The sequence below is a fragment of the Heptranchias perlo genome, chromosome 5 (genome assembly GCF_035084215.1).
Source record: "Heptranchias perlo isolate sHepPer1 chromosome 5, sHepPer1.hap1, whole genome shotgun sequence".
NCBI lineage: Eukaryota > Metazoa > Chordata > Chondrichthyes > Hexanchiformes > Hexanchidae > Heptranchias > Heptranchias perlo.
In genome coordinates, this window is record NC_090329.1 from 40,053,455 (window position 1) to 40,068,943 (window position 15,489).

Consider the following 15,489-nt stretch of genomic DNA (forward strand, 5'->3'; position numbering starts at 1 on the left):
TTCTGCACTAACTCCAGCACTTGAATGTCTCTTATTTCTTGTCAACCAGAACTGGACGCAGTATCGAAGTTGTGAACTGATCAAAGTATTATAAAGTTTGATCATTATTTCCTCCGACATACTTATAGAGATACGGTAGCATAGTGGTTTTGTTACTGGACTAGTAGCCCAGAGACCTGGACTAACAATCCGGAGATAAGTTCATGAGTTCAAATCCCGCCACGGCAGCTGGGGAATTTAAATTCAATTAATTAAATAAAATCTGGAATTAAAATACTAGTATCAGTAATGGTGGCCTTGCAACCACCGGATTGTCGTAAAAACCCATCTGGTTCACTAATGTCCTTTAGGGAAGGAAACCTGCCGTCCTTACCCAGACTGGCCTATATGTGACTCCAGACCCACAGCAATGTGGTTGATTCTTAATTGCCCTCTGAAGTGGCCTAGTCCTCCTCACTAACATATGGGGACTTGTGCCAAAATGGCAAGAGCTGTCCCACAGACTAGTCAAGCAACAGCCTGACATAGCCATACTCACAGTATCATACCTTTCAGCCAACATCCCAGACTTTTCCATCACCATCCCTGGGTATGTCCTGTCCCACCAGCAGGGCAGACCCACCAGAGGTGGTGGTACAGTGATATACAGTCAGGATGGAGTGGCCCTGGGAGTCCGCAACATTGACTCTGGATCCCATGAGATGTCATGGCATCAGGTCAAACATGGGCAAGGAAACCTTCATCTGATTACCACCTACCGCCCTCCCTCAGCTGATGAATCAGTCCTCCTCCATGTTGAACACCACTTGGAGGAAGCACTGAGGGTAGCAAGGCACAGAATGTACTCTGGGTGGGGGACTTCAATGTCAAGAGTGGCTCAGTAGCACCACTACTGACCGAGCTGGCCAAGTCCTGAAGGACATAGCTGCCAGATTCAGCCTGCGGCAGGTGGTGAGCGAACCAACACGAGGGAAAAACCTACTTGACCTCGTCCTCACCAATCTACCTGTCGCAGATGCATCTGTCTATGACAGTATTGGTAGGAGTGACCACCGCACAGTCCTCGTGGAGACAAAGTCCCCTCTTCGCACTGAGGACACCATCCAACGTGTTGTGTGGCACTATCACCGTGCTAAATGGGATAGATTCATAACAGATCTAGCAGCTCAAAACTGGGCATCCACGAGGCGCTGTGGGCCATCAGCAGCAGCAGAATTGTATTCCAGCACAATCTGTGACCTCATGGTCCGGTATATTCCTCACTCTACCATTACCAACAAGCCAGGGGATCAACCCTGGTTCAATGAGGAGTGTAGAAGAGCATGCCAGGAACAGCACCAGGCGTACCTAAAAATGAGGTGCCAACCTGGTGAAGCTACAACTCAGGACTACATGCATGATAAACAGCAGAAGCAACATGCTATAAATAGAGCTAGGCGATTCCACAACCAACGGATCAGATCAAAGCTCTGCAGTCATGCCACATCCAGTCATCAATGGTGGTGGACAATTAAACAACTAATGGGAGGAGGAGGCTCTGTAAACATCCCCATCCTCAATGATGGCGGAGGCCAGCACGTGAGTGCAAAAGACAAGGCTGAAGCGTTTGCAACCATTTACAGCCAGAAGTGCCGAGTGGATGATCCATCTCGGCCTCCTCCAGATATCCCCACCATCACAGAAGCCAGTCTTCAGCCAATTCGATTCACTCCACGTGATATCAAGAAACGGCTGAGTGCACTGGATACAGCAAAGGCTATGGGCCCAGACAACATTCCGGCTGTAGTGCTGAACACTTGTGCTCCAGAACTAGCTGCGCCTCTAGCCAGACTGTTCCAGTATAGCTACAACACTGACATCTACCCGACAATGTGGAAAATTGCCCAGGTATGTCCTGTCCACAAAAAGCAGGACAAATCCAATCCGGCCAATTACTGCCCCATCAGTCTACTCTCAATCATCAGCAAAGTGATGGAAGGTGTCGTCGACAGTGCTATCAAGCAGCACTTACTCACCAATAACCTGCTCACTGATGCTCAGTTTGGGTTCCGCCAGGACCACTCTGCTCCAGACCTCATTACAGCCTTGGTACAAACATGGACAAAAGAGCTGAATTCCAGAGGGGAGGTGAGAGTGACTGCCCTTGACATCAAGGCAGCATTTGACCAAGTGTGACACCAAGGATCCCTAGTAAAATTGAAGTCAATGGGAATCAGGGAGAAAACTCTCCAGTGGCTGGACTCATACTTAGCACAAAGGAAGATTGGTAATGGTTGATGGAGGCCAATCATCTCAGCCCCAGGACATTGCTACAGGAGTTCCTCAGGGCAGTGTCCTAGGCCCAATCATCTTCAGCTGCTGCATCAATGACCTTTCCTCCATCATAAGGTCAGAAATGGGGATGTTCGCTGATGATTGAAGTGTTCAGTTCCATTCACAACCCCTCAGATAATGAAGCAGTCTGTGCCCGCATGCAGCATGACCCGGACAACATCCAGGCTTGGGCTCATAAGTGGCAAGTAACATTCGCGCCAGACAAGTGCCAGGCAATGACCATCTCCGAGAGAGAGTCTAACCACCTCCCCTTGACATTCAACAGCATTACCATTGCCGAATCCCCCACCATCAACATCCTGGGGGTCACCATTGACCAGAAACTTAACTGGACCAGCCATAAAAAATACTGTGGCTACAACAGCAGGTCAGAGGCCGGGTATTCTGCGGCGAGTGACTCACCTCCTGACTCCCCAAAGCCTTTCCACCATCTACAAGGCACAAGTCAGGAGTGTGATGGAATACTCTCCACTTGCCTGGATGAGTGCAGCTTCAACAACACTCAAGAAGCTCGACACCATCCAAGATAAAGCAGCCCGCTTGATTGGCACCCCATCCACCACCCTAAACATTCACTACCTTCACCACCGGCGCACTGTGGCTGCAGTGTGTACCATCCATAGGATGCACTGCAGCAACTCACCAAGGCTTCTTTGACAGCACCTTCCAAACCCGCAACCTCTACCACCTAGAAGGACAAGGACAGCAGGCACATGGGAACAACATCACCTGCACGTTCCCCTCCAAGTCACACACCATCCCGACTTGGAAATATATCGCCGTTCCTTCATCGTCACTGGGTCAAAATCCTGGAACTCCCTTCCTAACAGCACTGTGGGAGAACCTTCACCACACGGACTGCAGCGGTCCAAGGCGGCGGCTCACCACCACCTTCTCATGGGCAATTAGGGATGAGCAATAAATGCTGGCCTTGCCAGCGACGCCCACATCCCATGAACGAATAAAAAAATTACTTTACTGTTTTGATTATGTAGTTCATCATCTCATTGGCTTTGTTGATTCAAGCTCTGTATTGACTGAACATGTTTAGCATTAAATCTACTAGGACTCTAGTCTTTCTCAGCTTCAGCCCTAGCTATTTCAACAGCATTAAGTATGCATGTCATTGATTTTTCCCTTCCCACGAGTAGCACTTCATCTATGTAACCTGAATTCCCTGTGCCTATTTGCATGTGTATTTTCGCTGCTGCTCTGGACTCGACCCCATTACTTCCGTCTCCTTTATCTTCCCCAGGAGCTCATCTCTCCTGTCTCTTACCCCTCCCGTCACCCAGTCAAGCCACCTTTCAGTTGTTCCCTCTTGGATACTTTGCTCCTCCTAATCTCTACCCCAACCCATCATTACTCCTCTGTATTCCTACTCTCCTGCCACCATCCCAGGCTTTAAACCCACAGCTACGTTCCACTTCTCTTGCATTTTCCGAAGGGGCCATCGAGGCACCCATCACTGTATCCTTATGAGCAGCAACCCCAACTGTCTCATTCTCTTCGTTCACGGATCTTCCCACCCAGCTTGCCCACTGCAGACTAATCTCGCCAACCTGCTGTACATCACACTTACCCCACCCACCATTACCCTTGGACTCTGCCAGCCGATCAACAATTACAGCCCCTCTCTACATTTCCCTCCAGAATGTCCATTCACTCATGATTGAAAACCTTATTATGGATATTTACATCGATATCCCAGCTTTAACTGAAACTTGGCTCATGGGTGGTAACACACTGGCTCTTGCTGAAGCCACGATGCCTGGCTACACTTATCACCAACTGCCCCACATAAACCAACCTGGTGCTGGTGTAGTCCTTAAATTGCCAAGTCACGTTTTGGTCTCTCCCACTACTCCTCTATAAGCTTCTCCTCTTCTAGCACCTCATTTCCTTCCACCTCTCCTATAAAATCCTGGTTGCTGACCACCAACCCAGCAACCCACCCCACCCCCACCCCCCCCAAAGATATCCTCCCTCCTTAACTCCCATAGTCTCTCCACTGAACAACTCTCACCACCTCTCCCAACCCCTCCACTGCCTCGGTGTTGGACTGGTTGCCCGATATCTAGTCTTGATTGAGCCACAATTTCTTCCAGTGTTTACAACTTCAGCGTCTTATTTGTTCTCAAGCCAAGATTCCAACCCCATATCCTCACAATCACAAAGACCTCTTACTTCCACTTCTGTAACATTGCCCGTCTCTTGCCCTTTCTCAGCACATCTTCTGCTGAAACCCTCATCCACACCTTCTTCCTCTCCAGACTCGACTATTCCAATGCTCTCTTGGTTGGCCTTTCAACCTCCACCCTCCGTAAATTTCAACTCGTCCAAAACTCTGCTGCCCATATCCTATCCTGCACCAAGTCCCCTCACCTATCACCATTGTCCCTGCTGACTAACATAGGCTTCTCGGCCCCCAATGCCGCGAGTTTAATAGTCTCATCCTGGTGTTTAAATCCCTTCATGGCGTTGCCCATCCCTATCTCTGTAACCTCCTCTAGCCCTACAATTCCCTCTCCGAACTCCATTTTAAAAAATTCTTTCATGGGATGTGGGCGTCGCTGGCAAGGCCAGCATTTATTGCCCATCCCTAATTCCCTTGAGAAGGTGGTAGTGAGCCGCCACCTTGAACCGCTGCAGTCCATGTGGTGAAGGTTCTCCCACAGCGCTGTTAGGAAGGGAGTTCCAGGATTTTGACCCAGCGACGATGAAGGAACGGTGATATATTTCCAAGTCGGAATGGTGTGTGATTTGGAGGGGAACATGCAGGTGGTGTTGTTCCCATGTGCCTGCTGCTCTTATCCTTCTAGGTGGTAGTGGTCACGTCAAAGAAGCCTTGGTGAATTGCTGCAGTGCATCCTGTGGATAGTACACACTGCAGCCACTGTGCGCCGGTGGTGAAGGGAGTGAATGTTTAGGGAGGTGGATGGGGTGCCAATCAAGAGGGCTGCTTTGTCCTGGATGGTGTCGAGCTTCTTGAGTGTTGTTGGAGCTGCACTCATCCAGGCAAGTGGAGAGTATTCCATCACACTCCTGACTTGTGCCCTGTAGATGGTGGAGAGGCTTTGGGGAGTCAGGAGGTGAGTCACTCGCCACAGAATACCCAGCCTCTGACCTGCTCTTGTAGCCACAGTATTTATATGGCTGGTCCAGTTAAGTTTCTGATCAATGGTGACCCCCAGGATGTTGATGGTGGGGGATTCAGCGATGGTAATGCCGTTGAATGTCAAGGGGAGGTGCTTAGACTCTCTCTTGTTGGAGGTGGTCATTGCCTGGCACTTGTATGGCGCGAATGTTACTTGCCACTTATGAGCCCAAGCCTGGATGTTGTCCACGTCTTGCTGCATGCGGGCATGGACTACTTCATTATCTGAGGGGTTGTGAATGGAACTGAACACTGTGCAATCATCAGCGAACGTCCCCATTTCTGACCTTATGATGGAGGGAATGTCATTGATGAAGCAGCTGAAGATGGTTGGGCCAAGGACACTGCCCTGAGGAACTCCTGCAGCAATGTCCTGGGGCTGAGATGATTGGCCTCCATCAACCACTACCATCTTCCTTTGTGCTAGGTATGACTCCAGCCATAGGAGAGATTTCCCCCTGATGCCCATTGACTTCAATTTTACTACGGCTCCTTGGTGCCACACTCGGTCAAATGCTGCCTTGATGTCAAGGGCAGTCACTCTCACCTCACCTCTGGAATTCAGCTCTTTTGTCCATGTTTGGATCAAGGCTGTAATGAGGTCTGGAGCAGAGTGGTCCTGGCGGAACCCAAACAGAGCATCAGTGAGCAGGTTATCGGTGAGTAAGTGCCGCTTGATAGCACTGTCGACGACACCTTCCATCACTTTGCTGATGATTGAGTGTAGACTGATGGGGCGGTAATTGGCCGGATTGGATTTGTCCTGCTTTTTGTGGACAGGACATACCTGGGCAATTTTCCACATTGTCGGGTAGATGCCAGTGTTGCAGCTGTACTGGAACAGCTTAGCTAGAGGCGCAGCTAGTTCTGGAGCACAAGTGTTCAGCACTACAGCCGGGATGTTGTCTGGGCCCATAGCCTTTGCTGTATCCAGTGCACTCAGCCGTTTCTTGATATCACTTGGAGTGAATCGAATTGGCTGAAGACTGGCTTCTGTGATGGTGGGGATATCGGGAGGAGGCCGAGATGGATCATCCACTTGGCACTTCTGGCTGAAGAATTGTCTGACTGGCTTCTTGTATAATCCCCCTCCTTTCATCCCACCATTGGCAGCAATGCCTTTAGCCACTTAGGCCCCATACTTTAATTCGCACCACCTCCCCCTTCCTTTAAGGTCCTGCTAAAAGCCCCCTTCTTAGACCGAGCATTTGGTCACTCCTGTTAATATCACCTTCTTCGGCATGGCGTCCTTTTTATTTTTACTGTGCCTCTGAAGCACCTTGGGATGTTTTTCTATATTAAAGGCACAATATAAATGAAAGCATTATTGTTGTTTACACTTCCCAGCATTAAATTTCATCTGCCATTATTCTGCCCACTTACATATTTTGTTCAAATAGTTCTGTAATTTCTGAGCTGCCTTCTCTGATTTCTCCTCCTGGTTTAGTACCATGTGCAAATTTGGCCACTTTATAATAAGTCTCTGAATCCAAGTCATTTATGTAAATTAGAAAAAAAGAGTCATGGTCCAATCCCCGAGGCACCCCACTCAGTGCTCGCCCCACTCCTATCCTCTAGTCAGCTTCTTATCTATTCCCAGAATTTACACTGAAACCACACAGCTTGAGCTTAATTAATAGCCTTTTATGTGGAACTTTTATCAAAAGTATACGTAATATGGCTTGCCATTCCACGTGGGTTGTCACTTTCTCAAATCAGTCGAGGAGATTAGTCAGACAGAATGACCCCCTTCTGAATCCGTACTGACTGCTGTCAATTGGCAGTTGTTGAACAGATGATTCTCAAGTTCATTCCCAATAATCAATTCCATTATTTTACATAGAATGGAAGGAAGACTGATCGGTATGTAGTCGCCTGTGTCTGCTTTGTCACCCTTTTTGAATATGGGCACCATGTTAGCCCATTTCTAATCTACTGGTACTGCCCGAGTGTCCACTAACTCTCTCAATGATGGTCAGCGCCTCACAGATCTCCTCCCCAGTATTCTGCAATACGTACAACCTGTTCCTGGGGATTTGTTGGTTTTATTGTGGTCTTTTGCACCAAGTGGTAGATTTTCTATCTAATAAATTTCAATGCTGTATAAAACTTTCCACTAAACAGCTGTTTTTTTTAAAACCAAAAATAAGAAGTCTTACTAGGAGATAAAGCAAGAAACCAACTTAGCTGAGCATACTGCTCCATAATAGTTTGAAAAGTTACATATTGTGCATAAGAGGTTTTTATAAACCAAGTTGAAAGATGACAATGAGTATGAAACAATTAAGCACCAGAGAAATAAAAGATCATATTAAAAAAAAGTCATTTAACTTACCAGTTGCTATGATATACTGGCCATCTCGTGAAACCTTAATGGTGGTACTAACAGTAGGCATCTCGAAGTCCTGGATAAGCTCAATTCTTCGACGTATATCTAGGGAGAAAGAAAATGATTTGCTTTTTTGCTCCCAGACATCAACCAGCTGATCTCCCGGCACTGCTGGTTTATAAGGAGAGTGCTATACAATGTAACACACAATATATTATTCTGCTGCTAAAGTGAAGCTGCAAGTAACTGGTCCGTCCTTTTAAGGCCACAAGGTCTATTTGCTGAAAACAAGCACATTCTGAGGTTTATAAGAGGATAATTGCTGTTGTTGGGAAAGTTCTTCCTGTAGATGTGTAGTTGCTTGTAAATCGCCAGCTCTTTCTCCAAGGTCGGATGAAAGATGTCGGGAAAGATGGGCTTTCTTTTCCTTAATTTTAAAAAAATGTACAACATAGTATTTGCAGGTGAGACACATGTAGATTCAAAACATACATATACAAGGGACTGATATAAACACCTCGCATCTGGATAGTAATGCAATAAATCTTTGTTTTTCTAACAATTTCTGCTCACATTTCCCCAGTTTTTTTGTCTTCTTAACCAAGGCATTGAGGTCTATGAAAAATGACAGCCTTGTATTTAAATTATGATAATTTAAAAATACGTCTAATGCCCCTCTTGCTCAGATAACAGAATAGATAAGGTATACCTGTGTAGGTAAAAGTATATAAAACCCCAAAACAAGAAATTGCTTAAATTGCATATCGTGTACAATTCCTGCTCATATTAAATCAGCAGAGGTGTGTGGTGGTTTGCTCAACTAATCATGGAGCAGTTCTAAAGCTAACTCGGTCAAAATAGGACCAAAACATTCCTCCCGATTCAGCCAGTGAGAGTATATGGGCAGGGTACAGGCAAGGAAACCTCCTGCTGATTGCCACCTACCGCCCTCCCTCAGCTGATGAATCAGTCCTCCTCCATATTGAACACTACTTGGAGGAAGCACTGAGGGTAGCATGGGCACAGAATGTATTCTGGGTGGGGGACTTCAATGTCCATCACCAAGAGTGGCTCGGTAGCACCACTACTGACCGAGCTGGCCGAGTCCTGAAGGACATAGTTGCCAGACTGGGCATGCGGCAGGTGGTGAGCGAACCAACACGAGGGAAAAATTTACTTGACCTCGTCCTCACCAATCTACCTGTCGCAAATGCATCTGTCCATGAGAGTGTTGGTAGGAGTGACCACCGCACAGTCCTCGAGGAGACAAAGTCCCGTCTTCGCACTGAGGACACCATCCAACGTGTTGTGTGGCACTAGCACCGTGCTAAATGGGATAGATTCAGAACAGATCTCGCAGCTCAAAACTGGGCATCCATGAGGCGCTGTGGGCCATCAGCAGCAGTGATGCCAGCATTTATTGCCCATCCCTAATTGCCCACGAGAAGGTGGTGGGCCGCCTTCTTCAATCGTTGCAGTCCGTGTGGTGAAGGTTCTCCCACAGTGCTGTTAGGAAGGGAGTTCCAGGATTTTGACCCAGCGACGATGAAGGAACGGCGATATATTTCCAAGTTGGGATGGTGTGTGACTTGGAGGGGAACGTGCAGGTGGTGTTGTTCCCATGTGCCTGCTGCTCTTGTCCTTCTAGGTGGTAGAGGTCACGGGTTTAGCGAGTTGCTGTCGAAGAAGCCTTGGCAAGTTGCTGCATTGCATCCTGTGGATGGTACACACTGCAGCCACTGTGCACCGGTGGTGAAGGGAGTGAATGTTTAGGGTGGTGGATGGGGTGCCAATCAAGCGGGCTGCTTTGTCCTGGATGGTATCGAGCTTCTTGAGTGTTGTTGGAGCTGCACTAATCCAGGCAAGTGGAGAGTATTCCATCGTACTCCTGACTTGTGCCTTGTAGATGCTGGAAAGGCTTTGGGGAGTCAGGAGGTGAGTCATTCGCCGCAGAATACCCAGCCTCTGACCTGCTCTTGTAGCCACAGTATTTATATGGCTGGTCCAGTTAAGTTCTGGTCAATGGTGACCCCCAGGATGTTGATGGTGGGGAATTCAGAGATGGTAATGCCGTTGAACGTCAAGGGGAGGTGGATAGACACTCTCTTGTTGGAGATGGTCATTGCCTGGCATTTGTCTGGCGCAAATGTTACTTGCCACTTATCAGCCCAAGCCTGGATGTTGTCCAGGTATTGCTGCATGCGGGCACAGACTGCTTCATTATCTGAGGGGTTGTGAATGGAACTGAACACTGTGCAATCATCAGCGAACATCCCCATTTCTGACCTTATGATGGAGGGAAGGTCATTGATGAAGCAGCTGAAGATGGTTGGGCCTGGGACACTGCCCTGAGGAACTCCTGCAGCAATGTCCTGGGGCTGAGATGATTGGCCTCCAACAACCACTACCATCTTTCTTTGTGCTAGGTAAGACTCCAGTCGCTGGAGTTTTCCCCCTGATTCCCACTGACTTCAATTTTAGTGGGGCTCCTTGGTGCCACACTCTGTCAAATGATGCCTTGATGTCAAGTGCAGTCACTCTCACCTCTGGAATTCAGCTCTTTTGTCCACGTTTGTATCAAGACTGTAATGATGTCTGGAGCCGAGTGGTCCTGTCGGAACCCAAACTGAGCATCGTTGAGCAGGTTATTGGTGAGTAGGTGCCGGTTGATAGCACTGTCGACGACACCTTCCATCACTTTGCTGATGATTGAGAGTAGACTGATGATCATCATAACTGAACATCATAATCAGACCTCAGACTGACCATTAGCAATGCCATGGAAGCAGATTAAAACCAATGCCATGTGTAAACAGAAGAAACATAGAAAATAGGAGCAGGAGTAGGCCATTCGGCCCTTCGAGCTTGCTCTGCCATTCAATATGATCATGGCTGATCCTCTATCTCAATACCATATTCCCGCTCTCTCCCCATAACCCTTGATGCCTTTTGTGTCTAGAAATCTAGCTAGCTCCTTCTTAAATATATTCAGTGACTTGGCCTCCATAGCCTTCTGTGGTAGAGAATTCCACAGGTTCACCACCCTCTGAGTGAAGAAATTTCTCCTCATCTCAGTCCTAAATGTCCTACCCCGTATCCTGAGACTGAGACCCCTCGTTCTGGACACCCCATCCAGCCAGGGGAAACATCCTCCCTGCATCCAGTCTGTCTAGCCCTGTCAGAATTTTATACGTTTCAACGAGATCCCCTCTCATTCTTCTAAACTCGAGTGAATACAGGCTGAGTCGACCCAATCTCTCCTCATACGACAGTGCTGCCAACCTAGGAATCAGACTGGTGAAAAGGCTATAAGCTCTAAAACATTACATTTCAATGGGTTATGATTAAAAATTTGGTCTGAATATTGTACTCACCAACATCATTCTTCTGCAAAGTTCTCTTTTTTCTATCTGAGAGCCACTGAAATGAAAATAAAAATTTAAATAAGCTGCAGTTTTAGTTCAGTCAACAGATAGTTGGAGTTCTTGGATTGTGACTACATAATCATCTGGTAGATGGATCAATCTACAAAAATTATTAAAACAGTCAACTTCTGAAACTTAAAAAATGACACTCAAATACTGGGCTGTAGCTAACTGTTAAAGCTTTAGCAACCAGACAGTAGCCCTTGTGTTGAGGCATCACTGGAGTTACATTTTCATAAAGCCTTCATGACCCTACAGAAATGTCAAGAACACACCTAACTTTGTTCCTTTCTTTAACTGTAACTCAGCACACTTGGCATTACAAATACTTTGCACATGCTAGGCTGCTAAAAAAAGTTTCAACGATCAAATGGTTAACTACTCAGTACTTCACAAGATTTTTTTAAAATACCATTCTTCCGCAAACGGCAATTGATGCTAGCTCAATTGCTAAATTTAAATCTGAGATAGATAGCTTTTTGGCAACCAAAGGTATTAAGGGTTATGGGCCAAAGGCAAGTATATGGAGTTAGATCACAGATCAGCCATGATCTTATCAAATGGTGGAGCGGGCACGAGGGGCTGAATGGCCTACTCCTGTTAATGTTTGAGGTCTTTCCCAGTGACAGTGCCAGAATGTTTTGACCTAAATGACATTCCTTACTTCATTGAATTTTCAATGGAAGCTAAACAGCTACATGAAGTTTGGACTGTACTTAGCATTCAAAATTTACGACGCAACTGTTAAAACATACTCAACTAAGCCAAGTGTTTAATTTAGCATCCAGCAAAAATAAAAATCCTTACTAGTTATAGATTAGGCAAAGTGAATAATGTACAGCCACTGGCTCAAGAAATGTTGCCTTCCTGGAGGCCTAAATGACATTATTTCCCCATAAATACCCCAACAAAGCTTCATGAAAAAGGTGAACAGCCTAGTACAAAAGGGAAAACAACACAGAGCACCATCCTGCCCAAGGTAGTACAAATTAATAACTCAATTCAATCCTAAATGTAGACCCCAGCAAATCTCTTATCTGATAGTTCCCCACACAATAAACCAGTAGTTTAATTCATATGCAGTATCGAAAATGGACAATTGCAAGCAAATCTATTGTTTCAATACATGCTCCTGTAAATACCACAAATCATTAAAATACATATGAAATCAATATAAATTCAAAAGGGGTGGGGAATTTAAAAAAATTATTTGAGATATTAAAAAAATGTTGGAAATCTGCAACAAAACTAGAAAACTTTCAGATGCTGAGCTGTGGTCAAACTCTGTAGTCACTGAATGATGCACAGAATAATATCATTCACATAACTGCAATTGGTGGAAAATGATTAAAAATGTTTAATATTTTTTTAATTTAAAAAAATGATCTCATTAGGTGCTCTCGTAACCACAGTATTTATATGGCTGGTCCAGTTAAGTTTCTGGTCAATGGTGACCAGATATCCAGACACCCTGCCAGGTGCATCACCCAGTTAATGAAAGGAGGTGGGTGCAAGTGTGATGTGTTTGTGTATTTACATTGGAGAAGCAGAACATGCATGAGTGTGGGAATTCATGCAAATAAACTACTTGTTTAATGGCCATCATAATCCAGACCACCTGCCAAGTATTCAATTATGTTACTTGCCATTTTATTTTTCTGTAAACATTCAATTTTTAGCATTTATCCTCTATTCACATGATTACTGGAGTCACAGAAGCACCTGGCAAATTTAGATGCAGAAGCACTATCGAACTAGACTTCAATGCAACACCCTCAGGGAGCTGATACAGCAGTGAAAAACTCAATGTTGAATTTGATCTCACCATAATCAACTTTCAATTTAATTTTAATAAACTCTGCTTTACTTCATAAGCCTAAAGGTAAATTAACAAAATTTACTGGTATTCACCCAATATTTCTGAAACTTTTTCAAAAATTGCATTTGCTTCATATAGCAATGCATATAGTTGCTGTGCTACAATCACCGGATACAGACATTTATGGACACATCAAGAGATGGTGATTTACAAACAAAAAAATGACTAAGTCACATAACTCCTGCTTGCTACAAATACATGTGTTAAATGCATGTTTTTTTCAACTTGCAATGTACTAAAAGACTGCAGTGACACATATTGTAATATCACAAGTTATTTCTGCATGGTTGTTGAAGTTGGAACATTCTCAGTTTAACATTAGAGATTAGTGGTGTATTAGTAAAAGCAAATGCACATACATGCACATAGCTGGCTGCTATCAGCAATGTACTCTTTACAGGTGCAGGGGTTATGCAGAATAAGCTATAATCAAAAGCAATTAAATTATTCCAGAAATACTCAGCAAGTCAGGCAGCATCTGTGGGGAAAGAAAGAGTTAACGTTTCAGGTCGAAGACCTTTCGTCAGAACTGGAAGATGTTGAGTTAACAGTTTTTAAGCAAGTACAGAGCCAGGGAAAGTGCTTTTACTTGGCTCGCTAATGCATTGAGTCCAGGTGAAAAGATTGTTTTTCTCTGTCGCCAAATAGGGTTACACACTTCTACTGATCAGCAGACAGGCTTCACAGAACACTGAAGTTGCAAGTGGGGAAATAAAGTTATGCTTTGGTGGGGATTCCCACCCCGCTTCCTGTAAGGATTCTATTCCAGTCTCCCAGTTTCTCCGTCTCATCTGTTCCCAAGGTGCCACCTTCCACACCTGTGCTTCTGACATGTCTTCCTTTTTTCTCAACCAAGGATTCCCCTCCAATGTAGCTGACAGGGCCCTCAACTGTCCAGCCCATTTCAGACACCTCTGCCCTTACCCTTCCCCTCCCCCCCAGAACCATGATGGGGTGCAAGATGAGGACAAGGGGGACACTAACAGCCTCCACGTTCAACGTAATCATCCTCCACCATTTCTACCAGCTCCTGCGCAATCTCACCCCCAAACACATCTTCCCTTCCCCTTTCAGCATTCCGCAGGGATCGTTCCCTCCACAACAACCTGGTCCACTCTTCCATCACCCCCAACAGCTGCTCTCCTCCCCACGACCACCTTCCCGTGCGAGCGCAAGAGATGCAACACCTGCCCTTTCACCTCCTCCCTTCCCACTGTCCAGGGCCCCAAACACTCCTTCCACATGAAACAGCGATTTATTTGTACTTCTTTCAATTTAGTATACTGTATTCGCTGCTCAAGATGCGGTCTCCCTACAATGGGGAGACCAAATGTAGACTTGCTTTCCTGAACACCTCCGCTCAGTCCTCAAGCGTGACCCTGAGCTTCCGGTCGCTTGCCATTTTAATTCTCCAAAGTACTCCCGCTCTGACCTCGGCCTCCTACACTGTTCCAATGAAGCTCAATGAAAACTCGAGGAACAACACCTCATCTTTCAATTAGGCACTTTACAGCCTTCCGGACTCAACGGTGATTTCAATAACTTCAGACCATAACCACTGCTCCCATTTTTAATTTTTTTTTCCCTGTTGGACTGCGGCTACTGGTAATGGTTCTGCTGTTGCCATTTACAGCCCCTCTAGACCCATCTTTTGTTTCTTTACTTGTCCCATTACCACCCTCCTTGCCTTGCACCATCACTCCTGCCCTCCACCCTATCACAGACCTTCCTCTTTGTTCTTTCCTCCTCCCTTTCCCTGGCTCTGTACTTGCTTAAAAACTGTTAACTCTTTAACAACTTCCAGTTCTGACGAAAGATCTTCAACCTGAAACGTTAACTCTGCTTCTTTCGCCACAGATGCTGCCTGACTAAATGAGTATTTCCAGCATTTTCTGTTTTTATTTCAGATTTCCAGCATCCGTAGTATTTTGCTTCTAAATTATTCCGGGATTTGGATGACTCTATAAACTATTACAGCATTCCTTGTCATATATGTATGCAACAATTTTTGTGACATGGTATACACAATATAGACCTTACAGCTCAGTCTTTTTCTTAAAATCAGCTGTCAAGAGTCCTTTTGTTTAGGACATAACAGTTCAGTGACAGGCAATAACAAATAGTCCAGATATACTGTGAAATTTACCCTCGTGCTTGTTGGGATAACGGAAATACTCAGACGTTGTGCTGAGGTACCAACAGGCAAATCGATGTATTCTCTAGCAGACCTATTATGCAAGTGACGATAACCTCAGTCTTCAAACTTTATTTTTTAATTTGTTCATGGGATGTGGGTGTCGCTGGCGAGGCCAGCATTTATTGCCCATCCCTAATTGCCCTTGAGAAGGTGGTGGTGAGAAGCCTG

At 45.7% G+C, this 15,489-nt stretch overlaps 1 protein-coding gene across 1 annotated transcript in view; it reads right to left on the reverse strand.

The window, feature by feature from the left end:
* nol10 (nucleolar protein 10) overlaps positions 1-15,489 on the reverse strand; it is a 64,182-nt gene that overhangs the window by 44,470 nt on the left and 4,223 nt on the right. The window contains exons 2-3 of the mRNA XM_067984269.1: positions 11,195-11,240; positions 7,827-7,925 (exon numbers count right to left, since the gene is read on the reverse strand). Coding sequence (XP_067840370.1) covers positions 7,827-7,925; positions 11,195-11,240 — 145 coding nt within the window. The remainder of the gene's footprint in view (positions 1-7,826; positions 7,926-11,194; positions 11,241-15,489) is intronic.